Below are 23,552 nucleotides of genomic sequence, written 5' to 3'. Positions count from 1 at the left end.
ATAGCAATACTGCTTTTTAATCTAGCCAGTTCTGTAACAATATTTATAATTAGATAAAGTATATATTTGTCATGTACATATAATTATATATACAAACTTTAGGCTTGTTTGTTTATGCCATGAACAAATTCCTTTACTTCGGTAATTCTTAGGTGAATATTCCCGACAACTGGATGAGAAAGATGCTTTGGTCTCTCAGCTTTCAAGGACCAAACAAGCATCTACGCAGCAGATTGAGGAGCTGAAATGTCAGCTAGAGGAAGAAACTAAAGTAAGTTTTACCAAAAGTATTCTTGACTGATCAAATCTAAACATATTCAGTTAGGTTCTCCTTTAAGTGTGTAAGTTAAATATCACTGAAGAAATGAATTAAGTCACTGAACTCATGCCTCCACAGGCCAAGAGCGCCCTGGCCCACGCCCTGCAGTCCTCCCGCCACGACTGTGACCTGCTGCGGGAACAGTATGAGGAGGAGCAGGAAGCCAAGGCCGAGATGCAGAGGGCGCTGTCCAAGGCCAACAGCGAGGTGGCCCAGTGGAGGACCAAATACGAGACGGACGCCATCCAGCGCACGGAGGAGCTGGAGGAGGCCAAGTGTGTGCTGTGAACTCTAGAGGAGGGACATGACATGGTTTCCTAGCTGCCCAGCTCAGCAACTCCCAGAAAACAGCTGTGATGATGATGACAAAAGCAGAAGCTACCCTAAGTGCATGCTGTGTGTCAAATACTATCGTACATTAACTCATTTCGTTTTCTTAGCAACATTACATTGCATTATTATTCGTATCCCTGTTTCACAGATGAGGAAATTGAGACTGTGAGAGGTTAACCAACTAACACAAGAGCATGTGATTAATAAATAGTACAGCTGGGATTAGAACCAGACATTCTGATTCCAGAGACCACCTTCTTAAGTACTGTAGCACAAAGACAGATCTCTTAAAACTCATGCTGGAGGCCATCCGAACTGTGCATAATGTTCAGGGTTGTCTGAATAAAGTGAAGCCTTAGTCTGGGTGCAGACCAAAGGAGACCTTCAGGTAGATCTTCTAGAGCATTAGGGCTAAAGGTTTTTGTGTACATTAGGCATGTACAGTTGGCACCCAATTGGGAGTAAAGCAAGAACATAGACAATTCAGAAGGAATAAAAAGAAAAACCCTGCCTTTGCTTAGACTACATGAATTATCTTGATTTATTTATCCATTCCTCTCTCAGGTGAGACTGACCAAATATATATTATTAGAAGAAACTGGCTATTTTTCTCTAGGAAGAAAAGTATATAAAATAAAATGGAAAGTCTGAGAAAGCAAAAGAATATGCCCAGTATATCTGTGACCAATAAAATATCGAGTTAGTCTCAAATCCTTTTTGGAATGAGATGAGATATAAATCAATCAATAGAATTGCCCTGGCTAATCATTCTCCATACCATACTCAATCAGAAGCCCTGAAAATCCTGAAATCATATGCTGTAAGATACATACCTACAATGTCTGTAAGATACATACACACAGTGTCAGCTCCAACAATGGCCTCTAACAATTCAACAACTAAAAGGACTTGAGTACAGCTGTTCACCGCTTTGGACCTTTTCACAGTTTAATCCATCTAGAAAGCAGTTCTGGCTACCACAGTTTTGAAAACCATGCTACTTGACATTGTAGAAAAAGGACTATGAAAGTGGGCTGAGGAGTTTAGCACTTGCCCCTGTTCCTGACCTCTCTCCTTGACTGCCTGGCTAACTTTTTAGGAAGAAGCTGGCCCAGCGTCTGCAGGAAGCTGAGGAACATGTAGAAGCCGTGAACGCCAAATGCGCTTCCCTTGAGAAGACCAAGCAGCGGCTCCAGAATGAAGTGGAGGACCTCATGCTTGACATGGGGAGGTCTAATGCTGCCTGCGCAGCTCTCGATAAGAAGCAAAGGAACTTTGACAAGGTGGCCCAGCCTGCTCAAACTCCATCGATGTTTTACTTAGTCTCCCTTTCTCCTTCCATTAGCTGACAATTTACTGCTTTTCAGGTCCTATCAGAATGGAAACAGAAGTATGAGGAAACCCAGGCTGAACTTGAGGGCTCCCAGAAGGAATCCCGTTCTCTCAGTACGGAGCTGTTCAAGGTCAAGAATGCCTACGAGGAATCCCTGGAACAACTTGAAATGCTAAAGAGAGAAAATAAGAACTTGCAGCGTGAGTGCTCTTGAACTTCCCTACCCTATATGGCCCTGGAAAGACCTTTCCATGTTATATCAGTCTGACCACTTCTCTCTTCTGTTCACCCACAGAGGAGATTTCTGACCTCACTGAGCAGATTGCTGAGGGAGGGAAGCAAATCCATGAACTGGAGAAAATAAAGAAGCAAGTGGAACAAGAGAAATGTGAAATTCAGGCTGCCTTAGAGGAAGCAGAGGTATGTATATTGATGTTGTGGGGGGAAAATCAAAGATAAACATTGGTGGAAACACCACTGTTTTCATTGGGCAATGGTACTATGAGACAGATCCATTATTACAGAGCAGGTGAGAATCTGAACTCATATAACCTTTATGAAGGGCAATTTGGCAATAGTTATCAAAAGTCTTAAAAATGTAATAATATGACCTATCAGTTCTATTTCTAAGAATCTATCCCAAGAAAATTATCCTAAATGGAGGCAAAGTTTAAACACAAGATGTCCAATCCAAAAACAAGGTAAAGCAAACTATAGAACATCCATATGATGCAATTTTCTACAGCCATTAAATGTAGTTAATATGGGGAAATATTTATGGTAGAGGATAATTTTTAAAGCAAGACACACATTTGCATATACAATATAACTTTATCATGTATAAATATATATAAATAGGAAAAAAGCTAGAGAAAAAATGTACCACATTAAATTTGTGCCTCTAAGTGGAGGAAAAATAGGAAAGTTTTGTTTTTATAAATTACCCCACATTCTACAATGGACACATATCTTGTAATCAAAATTATATATGTTTTAAAACTGAGAATTTCTACAACAGGAATTAGTATATCACGTGAACATTTTAATTTATAGAACGGGAGAGAATTCCTGTTTACTACACGTAAGTTTAATCATATAATTTTAGTTACTACTCATATGAATAATATTTGTATAGCCCTTTATACTTTACAAAGCACCCTTATTACAGAGTTGCCCAATAAAGTCTATGACTGAATAAATTAAAGGATGATTTACCTAGTAGGGTCCTAGAGCTCTTTTATTGTACTTTGTAATATTAGACAAACTGATATTAGTAAGAGTTTGGCTCACAAGGGAATACCCTCCAAATATTCATTTCCCATTATTAATTGATTATTAATTAATTGATCACTGTTTTGTTAAGGCATCTCTTGAACACGAAGAGGGAAAGATCCTGCGTATCCAGCTGGAGTTGAACCAAGTCAAGTCTGAAGTTGATAAGAAAATCGCTGAAAAAGATGAGGAAATTGACCAGCTGAAGAGGAACCACATTAGAGTCGTGGAGTCCATGCAGAGCACGCTGGATGCTGAGATCCGGAGCAGGAATGATGCCCTGAGAGTCAAGAAGAAGATGGAGGGAGATCTGAATGAAATGGAAATCCAGCTGAACCACGCCAACCGCTTGGCAGCAGAGAGCTTGAGGAACTACAGAAACACCCAAGGGATCCTGAAGGTAGATGGGTCCACATTAACAGCCCAGACAAGTCAGGGAAGTGACCCATCCATCTCCCATTCATCACAACACCTTCTTGTTACACCATCTTTTTTTTTCCTTTTAATAAATTATACAGTTCATAGTATGGAGGTAGCTAAAAATAAATACACATAGAATATATATTTATTTTTGGCTGCACTGGGTCTTTGTTGCTGCACGCGGGCTTTCTCTAGTTGCATCGAGCAGGGTCTACTCTTCGTTGCGGTGCGCAGGCTTCTCATTGCGGTGGCTTCTGTTGTCGCGGAGCACGGGCTCTAGAGCGCAGGCTCGGTAGTTCTGGCACACAGGCTTAGTTGCTCAGTGGCATGTGGGATCTTCCCGGACCAGGGCTCGAACCCATGTGCCCTGCATTAGTAGGCAGATTCTTAACCACTGTGCCACCAGGGAAGTCCGAATATATATATATATATATATATATATTTTGTGTGTGTGTGGAACGCGGGCCTCTCACTGCTGTGGCCTCTCCCGTTGCGAGCACAGGCTCCGGATGCACAGGCTCAGCAGCCACGGCTCACGGGCCCAGCTGCTCCGCGGCATGTGGGATCTTCCCGGACCGGGGCACGAACCCGTGTCCCCTGCATCGGTAGGCGGACTCTCAACCACTGCGCCACCAGGGAAGCCCCGAATATATTACTTTTAAAGAAACGTTATATAAAAGAACAAACAGAAGCCCAGAGATAAGCTATGATACGAGTGAAATGAAAAGACTTTGGCACCAATAGGCCTGAGGTTGAGTCTTAGTTTTGTCACTTACTAGCTGCCTGATTTTAGGCAAGTTATTGTAACCTCTCAGAACCTCTGTTTCTTCTACAAATTAAGAATGAAACTACCCACCTCATAGGGTTACTTGTGAGGATGAAGTGAGAAGACAGACGTCAAGTGCTGGGTACAGCATATGGAAAATGCTCCATAAATTATAGATACTGGTGACTCACACATGAAAAATAACCAGTTGATGGCATAAAACACAACAAGAATCAGTCTCCTGATAATCCTCTCTCACCTAAGCAGGTGACATCCCCATTTTCATGCTCATTCAAATGACAGGCCTGTCATTTCCCGTTCCTGGCACCAACCCATTCTTCCAGTTCATTTCCTGGGATGTTCACATCCTCTTCAGGGTGTCTAAGCCTTTTTATTAACTTAACAGGATACCCAGCTCCACCTGGATGATGCTCTCCGGGGCCAGGAAGACCTGAAGGAGCAGCTGGCGATCGTGGAGCGCAGAGCCAACCTGCTGCAGGCCGAGATCGAGGAGCTGCGGGCCACCCTGGAGCAGACGGAGAGGAGCAGGAAGATGGCGGAGCAGGAGCTCCTGGACGCCAGCGAGCGCGTCCAGCTCCTGCACACCCAGGTGAGACCCTCACATCAAACAAACGCTGGTGTACCGTAAAGTGACGACTCAGAATTATAATATGGAAGTACTCTATTTTTATAAATATGTGTATATTTAAAAGGATCGGGGAGATGCTTTAAAATATTAATTGCAATTACCTTGAAGTGATGCAATTATAGATGATTTTTTGCTGTGTGTTCTTTTTAAGATTTTCTACCAAAACAGGGCAGGGGTATTACTTTTTTTATTTAAAAATAAGATTTGACTCTAGATTATTTTGAAAACCATGGTGTGGAATAAACTTGAATAAAGATATCTGTTGACTCCAAAATCTGAAAATGTTCCACGTAGTGTTTCTCATCAGGAGCACTTCAGCGTTCAGCACTGCTATGTCTACAGTCCCTGTGCCTTGCAGGACATTTAGCGTCACTGACCAGCCTGGGCGTTAAATGCAGCAGCACGCCCTAGTTATTCTGACAACCAAAAATATCCACCCCCGTACATTTCCAAATACCCACTGAGGTGATATTGCTTCCCTTAGAGGACCACTGGGTTGAAATTTTAAGAAAATGTCTTCGTAAGAGTAATTCAGTATTCCCCAAGGGAGCAAACCATTCAAGTTAACAGAGAATAGATTCCTTCTAACTGAGAAACTCTCGGTACCAGGCTCTCACAAAAAGAATCTACTCTTTTCTAATATTTCCAACCTTTTAAGGACAGAACACTAGCAATGTCTGGTTGACATATAATTGAAAGAGCAATTAACTAATATAGACATTCTTGAACCTCCACGTTCTTATGCATAAATCAGATGGACATTGGGGCAGTGGCGGGGCAGGGGGAACCAACCCTGCAAATGATTAACATTTTGCACTGAACAAATATTTAAAGTTCAGTGAAATGTTGCCATTAGGTCCCCTGCATAAGCCAACGAGTAATACATTTGTAAAACCCCAAGTGTGCAAACTGCAGGTCTTGTAAATTTCCACTACTTTTAACAGAACACCAGCCTGATCAACACCAAGAAAAAATTGGAAAATGATGTTTCACAACTCCAGAGTGAAGTGGAAGAAGTAATTCAAGAATCACGCAATGCAGAAGAGAAGGCCAAGAAGGCCATCACTGATGTGAGCAAATGAGCATTTGTTTCATGAAACTGTGTGTTACCTGCCATCACCAGGTTTATTATACTGGTTTATTTACTAATTAGGCGGCCATGATGGCCGAGGAGCTGAAGAAGGAGCAGGACACCAGCGCCCACCTGGAGCGCATGAAGAAGAACCTGGAGCAGACAGTGAAGGACCTGCAGCACCGCCTGGACGAGGCTGAGCAGCTGGCCCTGAAGGGCGGGAAGAAGCAGATCCAGAAGCTGGAAGCCAGGGTGGGTCTCTCAATCTCTCTGAATCCGGGAAGTGAAAACGGCACTCCCCCATCCTTCTCTCTTCTTGCATATTGGCTCCCATCCTTATCCTATGGCTGGGGACAGCCACCCAATATCTTCAGTAGGTCCTGAGTTAATTAACATCCCCCAAGACTGACTATATAAATATCTTTCTTGATTGTAGGTACGTGAGCTTGAAGGAGAGGTTGAAAGTGAGCAGAAACGTAATGCTGAGGCTGTTAAAGGTTTGCGGAAACACGAGAGAAGAGTAAAGGAACTCACCTACCAGGTGAGGGGAAGAGCTTTCTAGAATATCCAGACTTCCTGCACAAAGGGAAACTGAAAACCTGGTGACTATGTGGTACTCACAAATAGCTACATATTAACTTGATATATATACAAGGGGCAAATGGCACAATCACCTATCACAGACCCTTTCCTAAGCTAGGAAAATCAGGAAGGCCTTTAGAAAACAGTGTAAGTGAGGAAAGAATATAGGTTTCAAAGACAGATAAACTGGTATTAGTCCTGGTTTGGCCTCTCTTACTTTTATAAACTTGGATAGGTTACCTAACACTCTAAACCTTAATTCATCACCTGTAAAATAGAATAAAAACATCTACTCACCAGAGTAGGGACGTAAGGATTAGAGACGTGTATAACTCTCCAATATAGTGCCTGCACACAGTGGACATTTAACAAGAGTGGCTACTGTTAATACTATGAAGGAAGCCTCAGAGTTGACCACATTTACCCCAGGCCCACCTGCCATCATATCAAAGTGATTTACTTCACCACCTGTAGTGGGTTTATTTCGTTGGATTCAATGCAGACCATTTTTTTCAAACTTCCAGACTGAGGAAGACCGCAAGAATGTTCTCAGGCTGCAAGACCTGGTAGATAAATTACAGGCAAAGGTGAAATCGTACAAGAGACAAGCTGAGGAGGCTGTAAGTATCTTTAAGCCCTTGAGGGAAGAAGAAAACTTCTTTGAGGGTAGAAAGTGTATTAAGAGAATGTGTTAATGAGAAAGAAAGAGACCAAGAAAGAATATGTCATTCTTATTTTAAAAGAGATGATATAAATATGAATTTCCCCCCAAATCCTAATTATAGAATAAGACTTAAAGACATTGTTATTATTAAGCAATTTGTAAGGGTCAGGGGAAAAAAAGAAAATAACCCACCTTACTTGATAGCTGCAAAGAACCATCCAGCAGAAAATCTACCACCATGATAAATATTCCTCTCCCTCTAGAAATGCACAAAATCAACTGTTCCCAAAAGCCAAACAGAAATCTGTTACCCCAGCTGACTCCTTCCCTCACTACCAGTGTCATCAGCAGGGACTTATCCCTGCACATTCGCTGTAGCAAATCAGGATGCGCTGGAAGATTCTCCAGCTTCACTTTTCCTGGTTGTTCCCCACTCTCCCAGACACAATGTAGTGGGTAAGAGGTAAGAAAAGGGAACACGAAAGGGAGAGGCACGCATGGTAGTAAGTCCAACCAACAGAGGGCATACTTTCTTCCTATCCCCATCCCCCCACCCACAGCGTCTCTGTATACCAGAGTCAAAATATATGGCAAAAACATTTCAACTGGCATTTTCCCAAAGTTAGAATTTGACTTTACATTTACTTTCTAACCCCTGTGACCAAGCGTACATGGGTCTCTTCCTCCTTTCCACCCAGTCCATACATCATAAATAGATTTCACGTATACATGGGTTTGATATAACGAGCTTGTCTCTTCCATTTCAAAACTGTTTCTTCTTTCATTCTTTAGCGTGAAAAATGTAATTGAAGTTACAAATTCTGTCTGGTTTTTTTTTTTTTTTTTTTTTTTTGCGGCACGCGGGCCTCTCACTGTTGTGGCCTCTCCCGTTGCGGAGCACAGGCTCCGGCCGCGCAGGCTCAGCGGCCATGGCTCACGGGCCCAGCCGCTCCGCGGCACGTGGGATCTTCCCGGACCGGGGCACGAACCCGTGTCCCCTGCATCGGCAGGCGGACTCTCAACCACTGCGCCACCAGGGAAGCCCTCTGTCTGGATTTGAAATCAGATATGACAAACAAACCATAAGAAGGAAATATCTGAGTTGAGGAAATAATCCTGTTTGTGACAAGTGCAATAAGAACCACAAAGTCTAACTCTCACAACTTTTTTCTTAGGAGGAGCAATCCAACGCTAACCTTGCCAAATTCCGCAAGCTCCAGCACGAGCTGGAGGAGGCCGAGGAACGGGCTGACATTGCCGAGTCCCAGGTCAACAAGCTGCGGGTGAAGAGCCGGGAGGTTCACACAAAAGTCAGTCCAGAGTGAACACACCTGCATGATGCTGCCAAGGGGCTGAAGAAATGCACAAAATGTGCTATTTTGGGTCACTTGCTTTGTGATGTTTTTCTCTTAATGCTGAATAAATAAAAACTACAGTGAACTGATAAACTGAACCAGACTCAGTTATTTCCAAAATTATTTATTCTCAAACACAGTTCTCACCTAGCTATTATTTTTTTAACATTATATATGGCTTTGTGGAACATTCAATATTTGTACCTCTCTCACCACCCAGCATCCCCTTTCCCATCTCCACCACACACACACACAATTATCTTTCACTGGACTTAATTTTATTAAATCTCTCTAGACTGATACAAATTACTAAGGAAAACACTCACTGAGGTTACCCCTTCAGACAGGGCACGCTCATGCACCCACTCCACAGGTGGTTGCTGAGCAGCTACTGTGCGCCGGGCACTGCTCTCAGTACTATGGGAATAGCAGTGAACAAAAGCATAGTTCCCTCCCTCTGGGAACTTATATTCTGCAAGGAAAGCAAGGCAGTCAACAAATAAGAAGCTGTGTCTACTATATTTAAAATAGATAAGCAACAAGAACCTACTGTAGAGCACAGGGAACTCGGCTCAGTATTCTGTAATAACCTAAATGGGAAAATAATTTGAAAAAGAATGGATACTTGTATGGGTATAAATGAATCACTTTGCTGTACACCTGAAACTAACACATCATTGTTAATCAACTATACTCCAATATAAAATAAAAATTTTAAAAGATCTACAAAAAAAATAAGAAGCTGTGTAATGTGTCAGATAAGTGCTCATGAGAAATAAAACAAGTAAGAGGGAGGCAGTTAGTACTTTGTAGAGAGGAGTCAAGTAAGGCCTCTCTAATAAAAAGACATTTGAGCTGAGACCTGAAGGAAGCAAGAGTATTCCAGGCAGAGGGAACAAACGAAAATGCAAAGGCCCTGAGGCAGGAGCAGTTTGGCATGTCCCAGGGACAGGAAGGAGGCCAGCAGGGCGAGAGGAGAATAAGCAAGATAGTTACGGCATAAGAGAGGAACCTGGGACCCCAGGGATCATGTAGGGCTTCAGGGCCACCTGAGGACTTTTTTCTTCACTCAGAGTGAGATGGGAAATCTTCGGAGCGTTTTGAACAGAGGAGTGATATTAACACACATTTTAAAAGAATCACTCTGGGGACTTCCCTGGTGGCACAGTGGTTAAGAATCTGCCTGCCAATGCAGGGGACACGGGTTCGAGCCCTGGTCCTGGAAGATCCCACATGCTGTGGAGCAACTAAGTCCATGCACCGCAACTACTGAGCCTGCGCTCTAGAGCCCACGAGCCACTGAGTCCGTGTGCCGCAACTACTGAAGCCCACACAACTAGAGCCCGTGCTCCGCAACAAGAGAAGCCACCGCAATGAGAAGCCTCTGCACCGCAAGCAAGAGTAGCCCCCTCTCACCGCAACTAGAGAAAGCCCGTGTGCAGCAACGAAGACCCAACACAGCCAAAATGAATAAATAAATCTTTAAAAAGAAAAAAAAAGAATCACTCTGCTGCATTGAGAATACACTGAAGGGGGCAGAGGTAGAAACTGTGAGACCAGTTAGGAGCCTACTGTGAAATAAAAGATAAAAAATGACAGTGGCTTAGACCAGAGAGATAGGCACTGGGAGATGACGAGAAGCAGATGGATTCTAGATGTACTGTGAAGGCAGTGCACATAGGGTTTTCTGACAGACTGAATGGATGAGTGGGTGAGAGAGAGAAAGAGAGAGAAAGGACTTACGAAAAGAGGAAGAATAAGACAAGAAAGATTTAGTGCAGTATAAACATGAGGAGTTTGGTATCTAGAAAGACAGGGAGCAGTAGAACAAAAATGCAATCTAGACAAAAATTGTACTTTATGCACTCCTGTCCCTCTTCCACCTTCTACCATCCACACTCCCCTGCCTCCCAACCCCTATCAGCCTCATTCCTTTACAGTATAAACTGCACAGGCCTCAATCGCAAAAATGTCTAAAATTAATAACAGTTTAAAACAAAAAAATTCAAAATACTCTCCTAAATTAAATTTTGGATCAAAGAGGAAACCAAAAGTAGAATCACAGAAACTTCTAGAAGTAAACATAAGAGTAAATCTTTGTGACCTTGGTTTACACAAAGATTTCTTAGATGCCAACACCAAAAGCACAAGCCATGAGAGGAAAAATTGATAAACTGGATTTCATCAAAATTCAGTTTCTGCACTTTGAAAAACACTGTTAAAGAAAATGAAAGGACAAGCCACCGACTGAGAAAAAGTATTTGCAAATTATACCCCTGATAAAGGACTTGTGTCCAGAGTACATAGAGAAATCTGTATCTTCACTAAAAAGAAAACAAATCACCCAATTTTTAAAGAGCCGAAAGATTTAAACAAACATTTCACCAAAGAAGATATACACAGAGCACGTGAAAAATGCTCATCATGAATCGTTAGGAGAATAATAATTAAAACATAATGAGATATCACAACACACCTATTACAATGACTAAAAGTCCAAGTGTTGGCCAAGAGGTGGAGGAACTGGACCTCTCACACCTGCTAGCGGGCATGTAAAACAGCATAACCATTTTGGAAAATAGTTTGGCAGCCTCTTAAAAAGTTAAGAAATTACCCATTGGTTCCAGTCGTTCCACTTCTAGGTTTTTACTCAAGAGAGATGAAAACGTATGTGCACACAAAAACTTTGAACACAGATATTCACAGCATATTTATCTGTAATAGCCCCAAACTGAAAACCACCCAGATGGCCATTAACAGGTGAATGGATAAATACATTGTGGTGAATCCATATCATGTAATACTACAAAATGATCAAAATAAACTATTGGGCTTCCCTGGTGGCGCAGTGGTTAAGACACGGGTTCGAGCCCTGGTCCAGGAAGATCCCACAGGCCGCGGAGCAACTAAGTCCATGCACCACAACTACTGAGCCTGCGCTCTAGAGCCCGGAGCCACAACTACTGAAGCCCGTGCACCTAGAGCCCGTGCTCCGCAACAAGAGAAGCCACCGCAATGAGAAGCCCGCCCACCGCAACGAAGAGTAGCCCCCGCTTGCCGCAACCAGAGAAAAGCCCGCCCGCAGCAATGAAGACCCAACACAGCCAGAAACAATAAATAATTTTTTAAATGATAAAAATTAACTATTAACACATACAAAAGCATGGATGGATCTCAAAATAATAATGCTGATTAAAAGTAGTCAGACCAAAAAAGTATAGACTCTATTATTCCATTTATATAAAATTCTAGAAAAAAAAATGAATCTATAGTGACTGAAAACTGACCAGTGGTTGCCTAGGGACAGAGAGGCAGGATTTATGGGAGGCACAGAAGGACAGTAGGATGTATTACAAAGGACCAGGAGGAAACTTTGGGGGTGATGGACATGTTCATTATCTCGATTCAGATGATGGTATCACAGTGTATACATATGTCGAGACTCTTTAACTATGTACAGTTCGTTATACATCAATTATATCCCCTTAAAGCTGTTAAAATTTTTCATTGGGGGAAATACTACAATTATAGTGCTTTGGGAAAATAATAATTAGGATACTGTACGTCAAACTTTAAAGCCAGAGTTATAATTTTTGATAGGAATTACGTTAAATCTATTTACCAGTTTGGGGAAAATTAGCTTACTTACTATGCTGATTCTTCCAATTCGTGAATAAAGTATGTTTTTCCATTTATTTAGATCTTCTTCACTTTCTTTCTTCCTTGTTTTACAGTTTCCAGCATACAAGTCCTGTATATGTTTTGTTAGATTTACACCTAAATTCTTTTTCTTTCTTTTTGTTTTTAAGTAGTTGTAAATTGTGTTTCCTTTTTTTTTTTTTTTTGGCTGCATTGGGCCTCTGTTGCTGCGCATGGGCTTTTCTCTGGTTGCAGGGAGCGGGGGCCCCTCTTCGTTGTGGTGCACAGGCTTCTCATTGTGGTGGCTTATCTTGTGGAGCACGGGCTCTAGGCGCGGGCTTCAGCAGTTGTGGCTCTTAGGCTCTAGAGCACAGGCTCAGTTGCTGTGGTGCACGAGCCGAGTTGCTCCATGGCATGTGGGATCTTCCCAGACCAGGGATCAAACCTGTACCCCCTGCATTGGCAGGCAGATTTTTAACCACTGCGCCACCAGGGAAGTCCCTGTATTTCTAATTTTGGTGTCCACATGTTCAGTGCTAGCATACAGCATAAAGAAATACAACTGATTTTTGTAATGTTTATGTTATACCCTGAAACCCTACTGAACTCACTTCATAGCTCTCAGTTTGTGGGGGGGAAATTCTTTGTGATTTTCTACATCAACAATCATGTACCTCAGAAAACAACCACTTAAGGTGAATCTAAATTAATTAACATGAAGTCCAAAATTACACAGTAAATTGTGGGGGGAAAGTCTGATTGGGATTTTATCATAAAAATCAAGCCAGAAGTATTGAAATAAATTTATTTTCTTATACGTCACAAGATTTACGTTATAACTGCGAGTCTCTGTTAATTCTTAGAACAAAGAATGAATCAGTGTTGGAGTTGAGAGGAAAGGAACATCGTTCTCACAATCTTGTATGATGCGGCACCCTGTATGTTTAACTTTTGCAATGCAATCATAAAGAATGTCCTTTTTTGCAAAAACCGTATGATGTCTTCATCGATATTTTAAGGGTCTTCCTAACCCTTTGATCCTAAACTCACTCTCCTGAAGCCCTTACTGGACCATCATCATTGTCAATGTTCAGAACTTTAATTATTAACTAGTTCAGTGCTGCTGCATCACCCTGGCCAGTGGCTTTGCAAAATTCAAGCCGTTTTCTAATACCACTTTCATCAACTTCATTAAATTCTGAAAATTTGGCAGTATTTGTCATTTTACTTGGCAGTCATGTTGCACTGACTATTGCATATTTACCACAGCTGAAAATCAGCATGCTCATGTACTAGGGAATAACAAAACTGACTCCATATTAGATCTGTTTCTTTTACTTTAACCTTTGTACTCTATTGTTTTTGCTACAACTTAATGCTGTCTATAGCCTGAAATATACAAGATAGCCAATTCTCAAGGCTCTGGCCTTTACAGGTGTAACACTTTTCCATCCATATAGAGATAAAAAGTTGCAGAACAGAGAATAACATTTGTCTTGTTGGAGGTTTACAGAAACACCAGGACCTGACCTACTTGAACAGCTGCAAGAACAAAGGATTCCAACACCAAGTTTGCAACAGCTAACAACACTCCCTCCCTTTTAGTATAAAAAAAGCCTGAATTCTACCTCAGGGAAGATGGTTCTGGACCATCCTACCTGAGGACCCTAGTCCACCATCTTCTCTGTCTGCTGGCTTTCCGAATAAAGTCACTATTCCCTGCCCCAACAACTCGTCTCTCGATTTGTTGACCTGTCATGTGGCAAGCAATATGAGCGTGGGTTCCGCAACAATCATTAGAGAATACTTACTGTTTTCTTATGCCACGTCACTACAGTGGAGACTCTAATAACAAGCATTATACTGCTGCAAACCTTAAAACAGTCCTAGCCTTTGCCCAGAAAGTCTATTCTATAAATATCATAAAGATATGCATAAACATATACACACATGTTTACAGGAATAATCAAAGGAAAAAAAAATTAGCGCACCCTAAATGCCCCAAAATAGAAAACTGAGTACATAGGATGGAACGATATGTAACTATTAAAAATCATGACGTAGAAGAAGAGTTAATATCATGATAAAATTTCCCATAATCTGTTAAGTTGTAAAGGCAGAAGAGAAAACCATGTTTACAGGCTGATACCCTAATTGTGTATTTGTTTAAAGCACATTTAAAAAAAAAAAAGTGTGTGTTTACAAACATTAAAAAAAGGGTGTAAAAGGACTTAATCCAAATTTAGGTAGAGATTACTTCTATGCTAAAATCTTAGGAATGATTTAAATTTTTCCTTCAGTATGTTTGATTATGTTTTTCAATCTTTCTACAATGTGTTCCTCACTTTGGGAATTTTTTTAAAGGCTCATATTTTTTAAATACAATAACTAAAAGGAAAGTATTTCTTAAGAGGACTTCATATCCAATTCTCATCAAAGACTTGGGTATAACTGACAATAGAAAGGTGAAGAGGAGAGGGTCATTTGATGGATGAGACCATTAGCACAACTACTAAAAGCTGTTGCCTTTCATCCAAGTTTTCGGTAAGCATTTAACATTCCGGGGCTAACACAGCAGCTGTCAGTGAGCGAACTTAAATTCTGCCTCCTGGCTGTGACAGAGGTTTGGGCACATGTTACACTGACACCAGCGTCCCCAGGCACCTTCACTGCGGACTTAGCCGGTCACATTTTCCTAAGTGGGAAGCTGAAGAATCAGCTGTGGGCAGATGGAAAGAACCTTACTTAAGTATGGAATTTACCAGCCTGATTCCTCCCTCCTGGCTCCAAGCGCCACCAAGATGCTTTTTCCGGAGCCCACGAGAGAAAAAGCCTCTTCGCTGATGAAGGAGAAAAACATTCCCCTTGGGGAACACACCCAAATCAGGGCTTTTATATTATAGTAGCCTGACCTTCCCAAGAGGACGGGCTATTTTCTCAGCTCCTCACAGAAACAATGGCTTATGGCTGTCTCTCAGGGAAACTGAGGTACAACACAGAAGGAGCCCTCAAATTATGAAAAATGTTGTTAAGAGGATGGATGGGAAAGGTGGTATCTTTGGAGCAAAAGAATCATATTTTTTTCCGGTATATTCTGAAAAATAATTCTATTGATACCCACAGTTTTTAGTACCCAAAAATGGATTTAGCCCTAAGTATATGTATATGCGATGTAATCAAATGCCTATAAACGTACTGAAAAACTTCAAATGGAATTTGGCGACTTGAGAATTTTCAGAAATTTCCTCGCGGCCCGGTCACGTCAAGAGCCGGGGGTTCGAATTCCCTCACCACTTCGTTTCACACCCTCCCACCACACACACACAGTTACGCTCTGGAATCGCGGAGCTGACGAGGAAAGCCTGCCTCTCTCACAAACTCCAAACGTACACTCACCGGCTACGGCCCCTCACCGTCTCCCGGCTGGTCCCAACCATGGCGGAATCACGTCCAGCCTTTCCTTCCCCGGTGGCGCACTCCTCCCATGATGCCCTGGGGCGCACCGGAAGCAACTCCTCACCTCTCTGGGAAATTGAAACCTGGTTTCTTCTTGGTAGTTATCAGGTGTTTCCTTGGAAGCCCACGGCTGCTGATTCTTTTCACGTGTTTTCAATAAAGTGCTCCACCCACCCTCCCCTAACTAGATGGTAAGCTGTTTGAGGGAACCAATTTCTAATCCACAATGCCTGGAACAGTGTCTTTATAAGCCATTTGTTAAATGAAGAGCAGATGCTAAACTTTTTGTTTGACAGAATGAAGCAAAGCTGAGTAGAAAAACAGCAGATAACGGAGCCAACCCTCAGCAGAGAATATGGAAGAATAGCGTTACCTTTATAATAACATTCAGAGAATTTATCCCTAATTGACATTTGATATCTTTGTTTGTTGTCTGTCCCCGCATAGGCACACACTAGAATAAAATTTCCATGAGGGCAGAGACTTTGCCTGTTCTGTTCCCTAGTGCTTAAAATCTTCCCAGCATGTAGTAAGCCCTCAATGAATGTCTGATGAATAAACAATTGAATAAGTGCACGCTCCCTGTTACCGGCTCTGTGCATTACAGCTTCAAAATTAGCAATTCCATATGTGAATTTCATCACAATCCTGGTTTTGTGAGAGATCTCAAGCTGGTTCCATCTAGCCCCATCTTGGTCAAGTTTGAGGATTTTGCCATCATACCCCCAACCACCTTTTGGGTAGGGTGATAAATTTATCTGGGTTTGCCCAGGATTGTCCTGATTTTAAAACTGAAGTCTCAGGAATCTCTTCAATTCCAAGCAAATTAGGAAGGTTGGTCAACCCTGCTCTGAGGTATCTAGGCTCCATCTTCCTCGTCTTGTTTTATGGTTGTGAGTGTGTGGAATGAGGGGGTGGGGGGTGGCGGTCACTTAAGAGTGTTCTGGGCCATCTGGAGAGGAAATTGGCTATATGTAGTGGGTAGAATGGGAGGACTGGATGGACAGTAGTCAGGCTGTGGTCAGCTGATAGGCCCTACCAAACAGCAACAAAAACGAGATAAAAGAACAATGCAGAAGATGCTGTCCTGGCTTCCAGAGCCCTCTGGCACAGGCAATGGTTGGTACATTCTCTAGAGAAAGTTCCTGGCTTCTAAGTCTCAGGCTTTGCTGTTGACATGGCCTCACCCACTCCACGTCACTTTCAAAAAGTAGCCTATCATGCATTTATTAACTCAGTTGTCACAAGAACCCCATGAGTTAGGTATTGTTATTATCCCCGTTTTACATATGAAGAAACTGAGGCTCAGAAAAGTAGAATAAGTTGCACAAATTCAAATAGTTTAAATAGTGAAGTCAGGATTCGAACCTCAGTATTCTGACTCTCAAAGTCCACTCTTAGGGCTTCCCTGGTGGCACAGTAGTTGACAGTCCGCCTGCCGATGCAGGGGACATGGGTTCGTGCCCCGGTCCGGGAAGATCCCACATGCCGCGGAGCGGCTGGGCCCGTGAGCCATGGCCGCTGAGCCTACGCATCTGGAGCCTGTGCTCCTTAGTGGGAGAGGCCACGACAGTGAGAGGCCGGCATACCGCAAAAAAAAAAAAAAAAAAAAAATTCCACTCTTAGTCACTGCATTATCATGCGTCTCTTAACAATGTAAATATACATTTGGGCTATGCCTAGCCAAGGGCATAAATCTTTTTTTTCTTTTAGGCTATGTTGTTTCATACCCCAACAGTTGAAATTAAAAGTAATTGATCACGCTTTTCTTAGTGCTAATGAGGCTTTAAGCACTGAAGAAACCAAAATACAACTACTAGACAGAAAAAGGGCAAATGTCTAGACCCTAACTCTCACAGGCATCAGTCAAGATTATGAGGCCAGATAAGAAAGTCTCCAGTTTACTGGCCAGACCTAACTGGTAGAATTTCTTCTCTGAACAGTGTTCCCACGCCATGCACACACTCTCTCCATGATGTTTTCAGAGAAGGATGCCTCGTTTGTGTGTAATGCTGAGAAGCATGTATAATACTGAGAGCGTTAGTGTCTTAACAGGATCTTGCAAAGCCAGAAACAGCTGTCTTGTAGTGAAAACACAAACTGGACTTGGAGTCAAACCAGACGTGTTCTAGCTCCCATTCTGCCGCTTACTAGCCGTATGACTAGTCGATCTTTCCAAGCCTCAGTTTTCCAACCTGTAAAACTGATAAATCTATGTCCTCACTGATTGAAGGAAAATCAGTTTAAATAATTCTCTGGATAATCCCCCATCAACTTTTTGCTTTGCAAAATTGTAGTGTATAAATGCCAGCAGTATGGAAGGTTATGTATTGCACTTGAAAGCGTTCTGAACTACCGCTCTTGGATCTGAGAGTAGAATGGGAAGGGGGGGGGGGGTCTGTCTAATTAATTAGCATTAATTAGGTAACCTGTCCAGAGCCTCAGTTTCTGATTCTGTACCATCAGGGTTAGATTAGGTAATATTCAAGGTTCCCCTCTAGTTCTGGAATCTAATATTCTCACTCAATATTTTTAATTAGGCGATTAAATATAAATTTGTATCATCCACTAATGTACCTGTCCTGTGACTTTTGCCCAGAAATGTCTGTTTCTGGCTGGGGAACTTCTTGCTGCTTTTGGAAATTTCATCTGTTACATAAGCTCTTAGATAGTTGTAACGGGTAAGGGATGATCCTCCTATCAGCACAATTAACTGCCCTTTCTTCTCTGCGGAATGAACTTGATTGATCACACTTGTTTCCTGGGCCTCTCTATTTGGCCCTGCTGCTGCTTTCTCCATCCAAATCTGCATTTCCTCTGAATGCGCCTTATATAGCGATTGGTGGAGAGATTTGCTCCCAGGGAAATCAGGAAAACTTTTTCCTCCTCCGTAACACCTGCTCACTCCTTAATCCTTGCCTTCAAAGCTTCCACCCCCACCATCCTGCTGACATTAATGTCAGGATCATCTCTCTGAGTGACCCAATGCCCTTTTCATGGTCCTCCTTTTCTCCATCTTCTCTGTAGAGCTTTTTACTATATCCTCTCTCTTGAAAATACCACCCTCTCGAAAATACCACTTCCCTTGACTTCTTCTGACGCTAATAATAAAGTTCCCATCACTTTAGAGTTGACAAAATGATTTTATAACAAGACTGGAGAAAATGCTCATTGACAGAACTCCTCTCAGGGCTGGGAGAGATGGAATGATGGTGTGGGGTGTGAGCTGTGGACTACAGGGCATAGTGGTGGGATAAAGATGAAGCTTCCAAAGGGAATATGTGAATAAAAATAGGTGATCACCAAACTTTCTAAGGATAAAAGTGGTGTTCTTTACTTGAGGACTTTTATTTTGTTGAGTAACCAGATGAGTAGGAATGCAGGTCAGTGGCAGAGCTAAATGGCCCCCTGTAACAGAGGAACAACTGAGTACCCGTAGGGGTCGGGCAGACACCTCAGGGGAAAAAAGGAAATCAACCACCTGCATCAGAGTGAAGGAAAACAGACTTCACGGAAGTCATTGCTGCTGGAAACTGAATACTTCAGGGGATGTAATATAATCCTCTTCTAGTCTGCTCTACAAAATCGCCAGTAAAGTCTGCATTGCTCACTTACGTCTTTTGTGCTAGTGGATTATTTGCCAAGGTCTGTGTCAAGGTTGTTACAGATTGAAGCATACTGTTTGGCACCGGCTGGAGGCAGACTGCCTGCGGAGACAGCCACATCTTGACAGTATCTCATTTGATCCCCACACTCTCCTCATGACTTGGGCAGAAACAGAATTATGTTTCTGATTTTGCAGCGGAAGGGGAAAACATCACAGCTGCCAAGGGAGGTGATGGGACTTGCCATTTATGGCAGTAAATGACAGAAGTGAAATATGGATCCACGTGGCTCTTTTGACTCCAACAAGATCTCACTCAGGTATTTGTTTACCTGAAGAATAACCTTTTTTTTTCCCACTCTCTTTGTCTTTATTTCTGCTTCTCACCTCCTCAACATGCAGCCTTTCTCTGAGAACCCAACTTCCTTAATAAGTTCAACCAACGGCATAGAGGTGACACCCTCACACTCACAGACCTACATCTTCAGTCTTAATGTCTCCTGTAAACTTTGAACCCTTATCTCTACCTACTTAGCTGGATATCACCACCATCTCAATCTCAATCTGTCCAAAATCTAAATTCATATTTCTCCCCCTTCAGTATTTCTCCTGGGCTGCTATCATGCCCCTAGATTTCTAGGCTGCAATGAGGGCTGGACGAAAGGTAGGATCCTTGATTCCTTCTTCCTCCTCAAACCCAGCATCATCAAAGTCTTGTGGATCCTGCCTTCAGGGTATCCCTTGGGTTTTCTCTTTCCTTTTACATCTCATTTCTGTACTGCTTAATCAAGGCCCTCTTAATTTTACACCACGATTATTTTTATTTTCAATGCAAATAGATATTACTTGCATGTTTAATATATGTTGAGAGGATTTTAATATATTAATGTGGGATAGGGCCTCAAAAAATAAGTCTAGAGGACTTCCCAGTGGTCCAGTGGGTAAGACTCCACGTACCCAACGCAGGGGGCCCGGGTTCGATCCCTGGTCGGGGAACTAGATCCCAAGTGCATGCCACAACTAAAGATCCCGCATGCCACAACTAAGACCTGGAGCAGCCTAAATAAATATTAAAAATAATAAGTCTAGAGCTCAGAGAGGTCTTAAATGAGCTAAACATATTCCTTTCACCTCCTGGGGTTCTCTTTTTGCCAGGCCTAAACGGGACAGTGAGGCAGACAACTTCAAGCCCACACAATACTCTTCTTGAATCTACAGGATGGACCAGGAGATACCAGGGCACAATCACTGTGAAAGCCAGCCCTCTGGTGCTATGAAGAGTTTTAACACAGATCTGAATTTATAGGGTCATCCAGGGGGTTAATTCTAACTGCCCACCTACTCCCATAAATCATAAGAGCCTGTATAATCATCTTGGCAAGTTGTACACCAAGATTTTCTAAATAGTTGCTAAGTGGTTCTAGGACCTCAGGTTCTCCCTCTCCATTATATTCTATCATCAGTTCTATACTAATCTTCAGATGTATGTGTGTGTCTACACACACACACACACACACGTTCACTTTTCTGCTTAAAACCTTGAAAGGTTCCCCAATGATCTCAGAATAATGTCCTGACTCCTTCCATGGGCATTGGGAGTCCATCACGGACAAGCCCAGCCCACTTCTCCAGCCTCACCTCCATGTTACCCCCAACCCTTCCACCCAGGCTTGCCCAGTCCACCTTCCTGAAACACACCCTGGGAAGTCTTGTTTCTAACCACAATCCCGAAGTTCCCTAAGCCTGGAACCTCCTCCCTGTACTCTTAAAATCTGCCTCCTTTAAGAGAGAGTAGAGGATAGAGGAAAAGGTGAGGCTTTGGAATCAGCAACCTGGGATGCCAATTCTGGCTCCATTGCCTACTAGCTGTGGGGCCTTTTGGTCAATCACTTAACTCCCTTAGGCCTCAGTTCCCCATATGGACAATGGGAATAATAAGAATATAAACAGTGTAACCCCCTAAGGCTTGCAGAGAAAAATAAACATAATAAAATATACAAAAATACTATGTAAACTGGAAAGAATTACGAAAAGCATTATTATTATCTCCACAGTCACCATCCCCTTCAGATCTCTTCTCTCCTCCAAAGCAGTATCATTATCATTAATAACAATTCTGAGAATATATTACATACACAACGTACCTTACGGGTTTTAAATACCTTGTCCATACATCTAGTCCACTGTGCATCTCACTCGTCTTGGCACTTAACCTTGGAAAAGTAATTTATCTTTTCGTGTCTATGTACTCTCTTCCCATGTCCATTATCACCTCCTTCGGAGCAATGTCCCTATTTCATATCTCCTTTCCCCATTGCCAGCACTCAAAAGTGATGGGCTTGCAAAAGTGAAAGGTCATAGGCATTGGCTCTAGAGCCAGAGAGGATTTGAATCCCGTTTCTGTCACTTACTAGTTGTGTGGCCTTAGGCAGTTTATTTAAACTCTCAGCGACCCAATTTCTTCAGCCATAAAATGGGAGGGGTGGCATAGGGAGGGTGGGAGGGAGGGAGATGCAAGAGGGAAGAGATATGGGAACATATGTATATGTATAACTGATTCACTTTGTTATAAAGCAGAAACTAACACACCATTGTAAAGCAATTATACCCCAATAAAGATGTTGAAAATAAATAAATGAGACTGTGGAGCAGTGTGCAAAAAAAAAAAAAAAAATGGGAATGATGTTAGCACCTACCCCACAAAACTATTACGATGCTTAAGTGAGCCAATCTGGATAAAGCCTGGCACGTAGTGAGTTCTTAATAAATATAAACTATTACTATTAAGTGAGACTGAGTCTGATTCCATTCTTTTCTGCCTTATCACTTCAGCCATCTTTCAACACAGATTCCCCATGAATCGTCCTTATTCATTTATACACAGGAACAAAATCGACTGAGCATCTGTTACATACAAAAGACTGTCCCTTGAATAAAAGCAGCTGTGTTTATGCCTGATCACTCTCTGTTGCTTTCTTCTGGGCCAAATGGTACTAAGAATGAGACAAGTTCTCTGTGGATTGCAGCCTTCAGCCTTCTCCTCTTGTTTTCTCAAGCAGGGAGTAAGATGGTGTTCCAACATCAAATCACCAGGTACAAAAAAGTTCTTCGTATTTTTTTACTGCAAGGCTTCTCAGGCCCCTTAACATGCTAGTATTTATGGCGAATCTCCAACAACAGGGAATAGAGTTGGCCACATTTCCTGAACTCATCTAGCCACGGGAACTTTTATTTCACAGTTTCTCTCAGAGTCAGCATTCTGTCAAATCTACTTTGGAAAATGCTACGTGGAAGTCCTATCCCCATCTGTTTCTCCTTTGTCCACAATTTCATTTTGACTAATGCAAACTGTCCTTGGAAATGCCTCACCTATATGAGACTACCCACTGGGAAACTAGAGTATCTTTTTTTCTTTCTAACTGAAGTATAGCTGATTTACAATATTGTGTTAGTTTCAGGTATATGGAAAAGTGACTCAGTTATATTGTTTTCAGATTATATTCCATCATAGGTTATTACAAAATATTGAGTATAATTCAGTACACATTGATCATATACAACATAAACAAGTCAAACTGTATTGCTGTAAATGGCTCTAACTTCTAAAATGTATGGTAATTCCTACCTAGTCAAACATTACTTATGTTGCAGCCAAAAAACAACCCCAAGCAACCATAAGAGTTGTCACAAAGACCATGTCTTTTCATTGAACTTCTAGAACTTCCCATGGAACTTATGACTCCTTTTTTCTTTTTTTTTCTTTTAGCCTGCTCATCTGTTTCCCATTCTACAGCAGATTAGGAAAAGGAAGACTGGGCTCACAGAGGCAAACACACTAACCACAGACAGAATACAGCTGAGTATCTTGCCGTGAAGGTGTAGATATAAAAACTAGAAAGGTGACAAAAATTCATTGCAACCTAGGAACAATTAGTGCAGGGTAAAATCCACGAAGAAACTATAATATCCCTGACAACTTTATTACATCACCTCCCAGGCCCCTGAGTGATCAAGGAAAAGTTAAAGTCTATTCAAGATACTAGATTAAATAAATCAAGATAATATATAATACATTTTAGAAAGTTTTC

The 23,552-nt window shown here is 42.0% G+C and overlaps 1 protein-coding gene across 1 annotated transcript in view; it reads left to right on the top strand.

The window, feature by feature from the left end:
• LOC112401863 (myosin-8) overlaps positions 1–8,868 on the top strand; it is a 28,792-nt gene extending 19,924 nt beyond the window's left edge. Inside the window, exons 28-39 of the mRNA XM_024748386.1 lie at positions 153–271; positions 398–594; positions 1,752–1,935; positions 2,020–2,185; positions 2,281–2,405; positions 3,349–3,657; positions 4,850–5,053; positions 6,037–6,162; positions 6,246–6,416; positions 6,601–6,705; positions 7,271–7,366; positions 8,586–8,868. Of these exons, the coding sequence (XP_024604154.1) occupies positions 153–271; positions 398–594; positions 1,752–1,935; positions 2,020–2,185; positions 2,281–2,405; positions 3,349–3,657; positions 4,850–5,053; positions 6,037–6,162; positions 6,246–6,416; positions 6,601–6,705; positions 7,271–7,366; positions 8,586–8,735 (1,952 nt within the window). The 3' untranslated portion in view covers positions 8,736–8,868. The remainder of the gene's footprint in view (positions 1–152; positions 272–397; positions 595–1,751; positions 1,936–2,019; positions 2,186–2,280; positions 2,406–3,348; positions 3,658–4,849; positions 5,054–6,036; positions 6,163–6,245; positions 6,417–6,600; positions 6,706–7,270; positions 7,367–8,585) is intronic.
• Positions 8,869–23,552: the final 14,684 nt, after the last annotated feature.

The sequence above is a fragment of the Neophocaena asiaeorientalis genome, unplaced genomic scaffold (assembly GCF_003031525.2).
Source record: "Neophocaena asiaeorientalis asiaeorientalis breed wild unplaced genomic scaffold, Neophocaena_asiaeorientalis_V1.1 scaffold543, whole genome shotgun sequence".
NCBI classification, from domain to species: Eukaryota; Metazoa; Chordata; class Mammalia; order Artiodactyla; family Phocoenidae; genus Neophocaena; species Neophocaena asiaeorientalis.
This window is presented reverse-complemented; position numbering and strand designations above follow the sequence as displayed.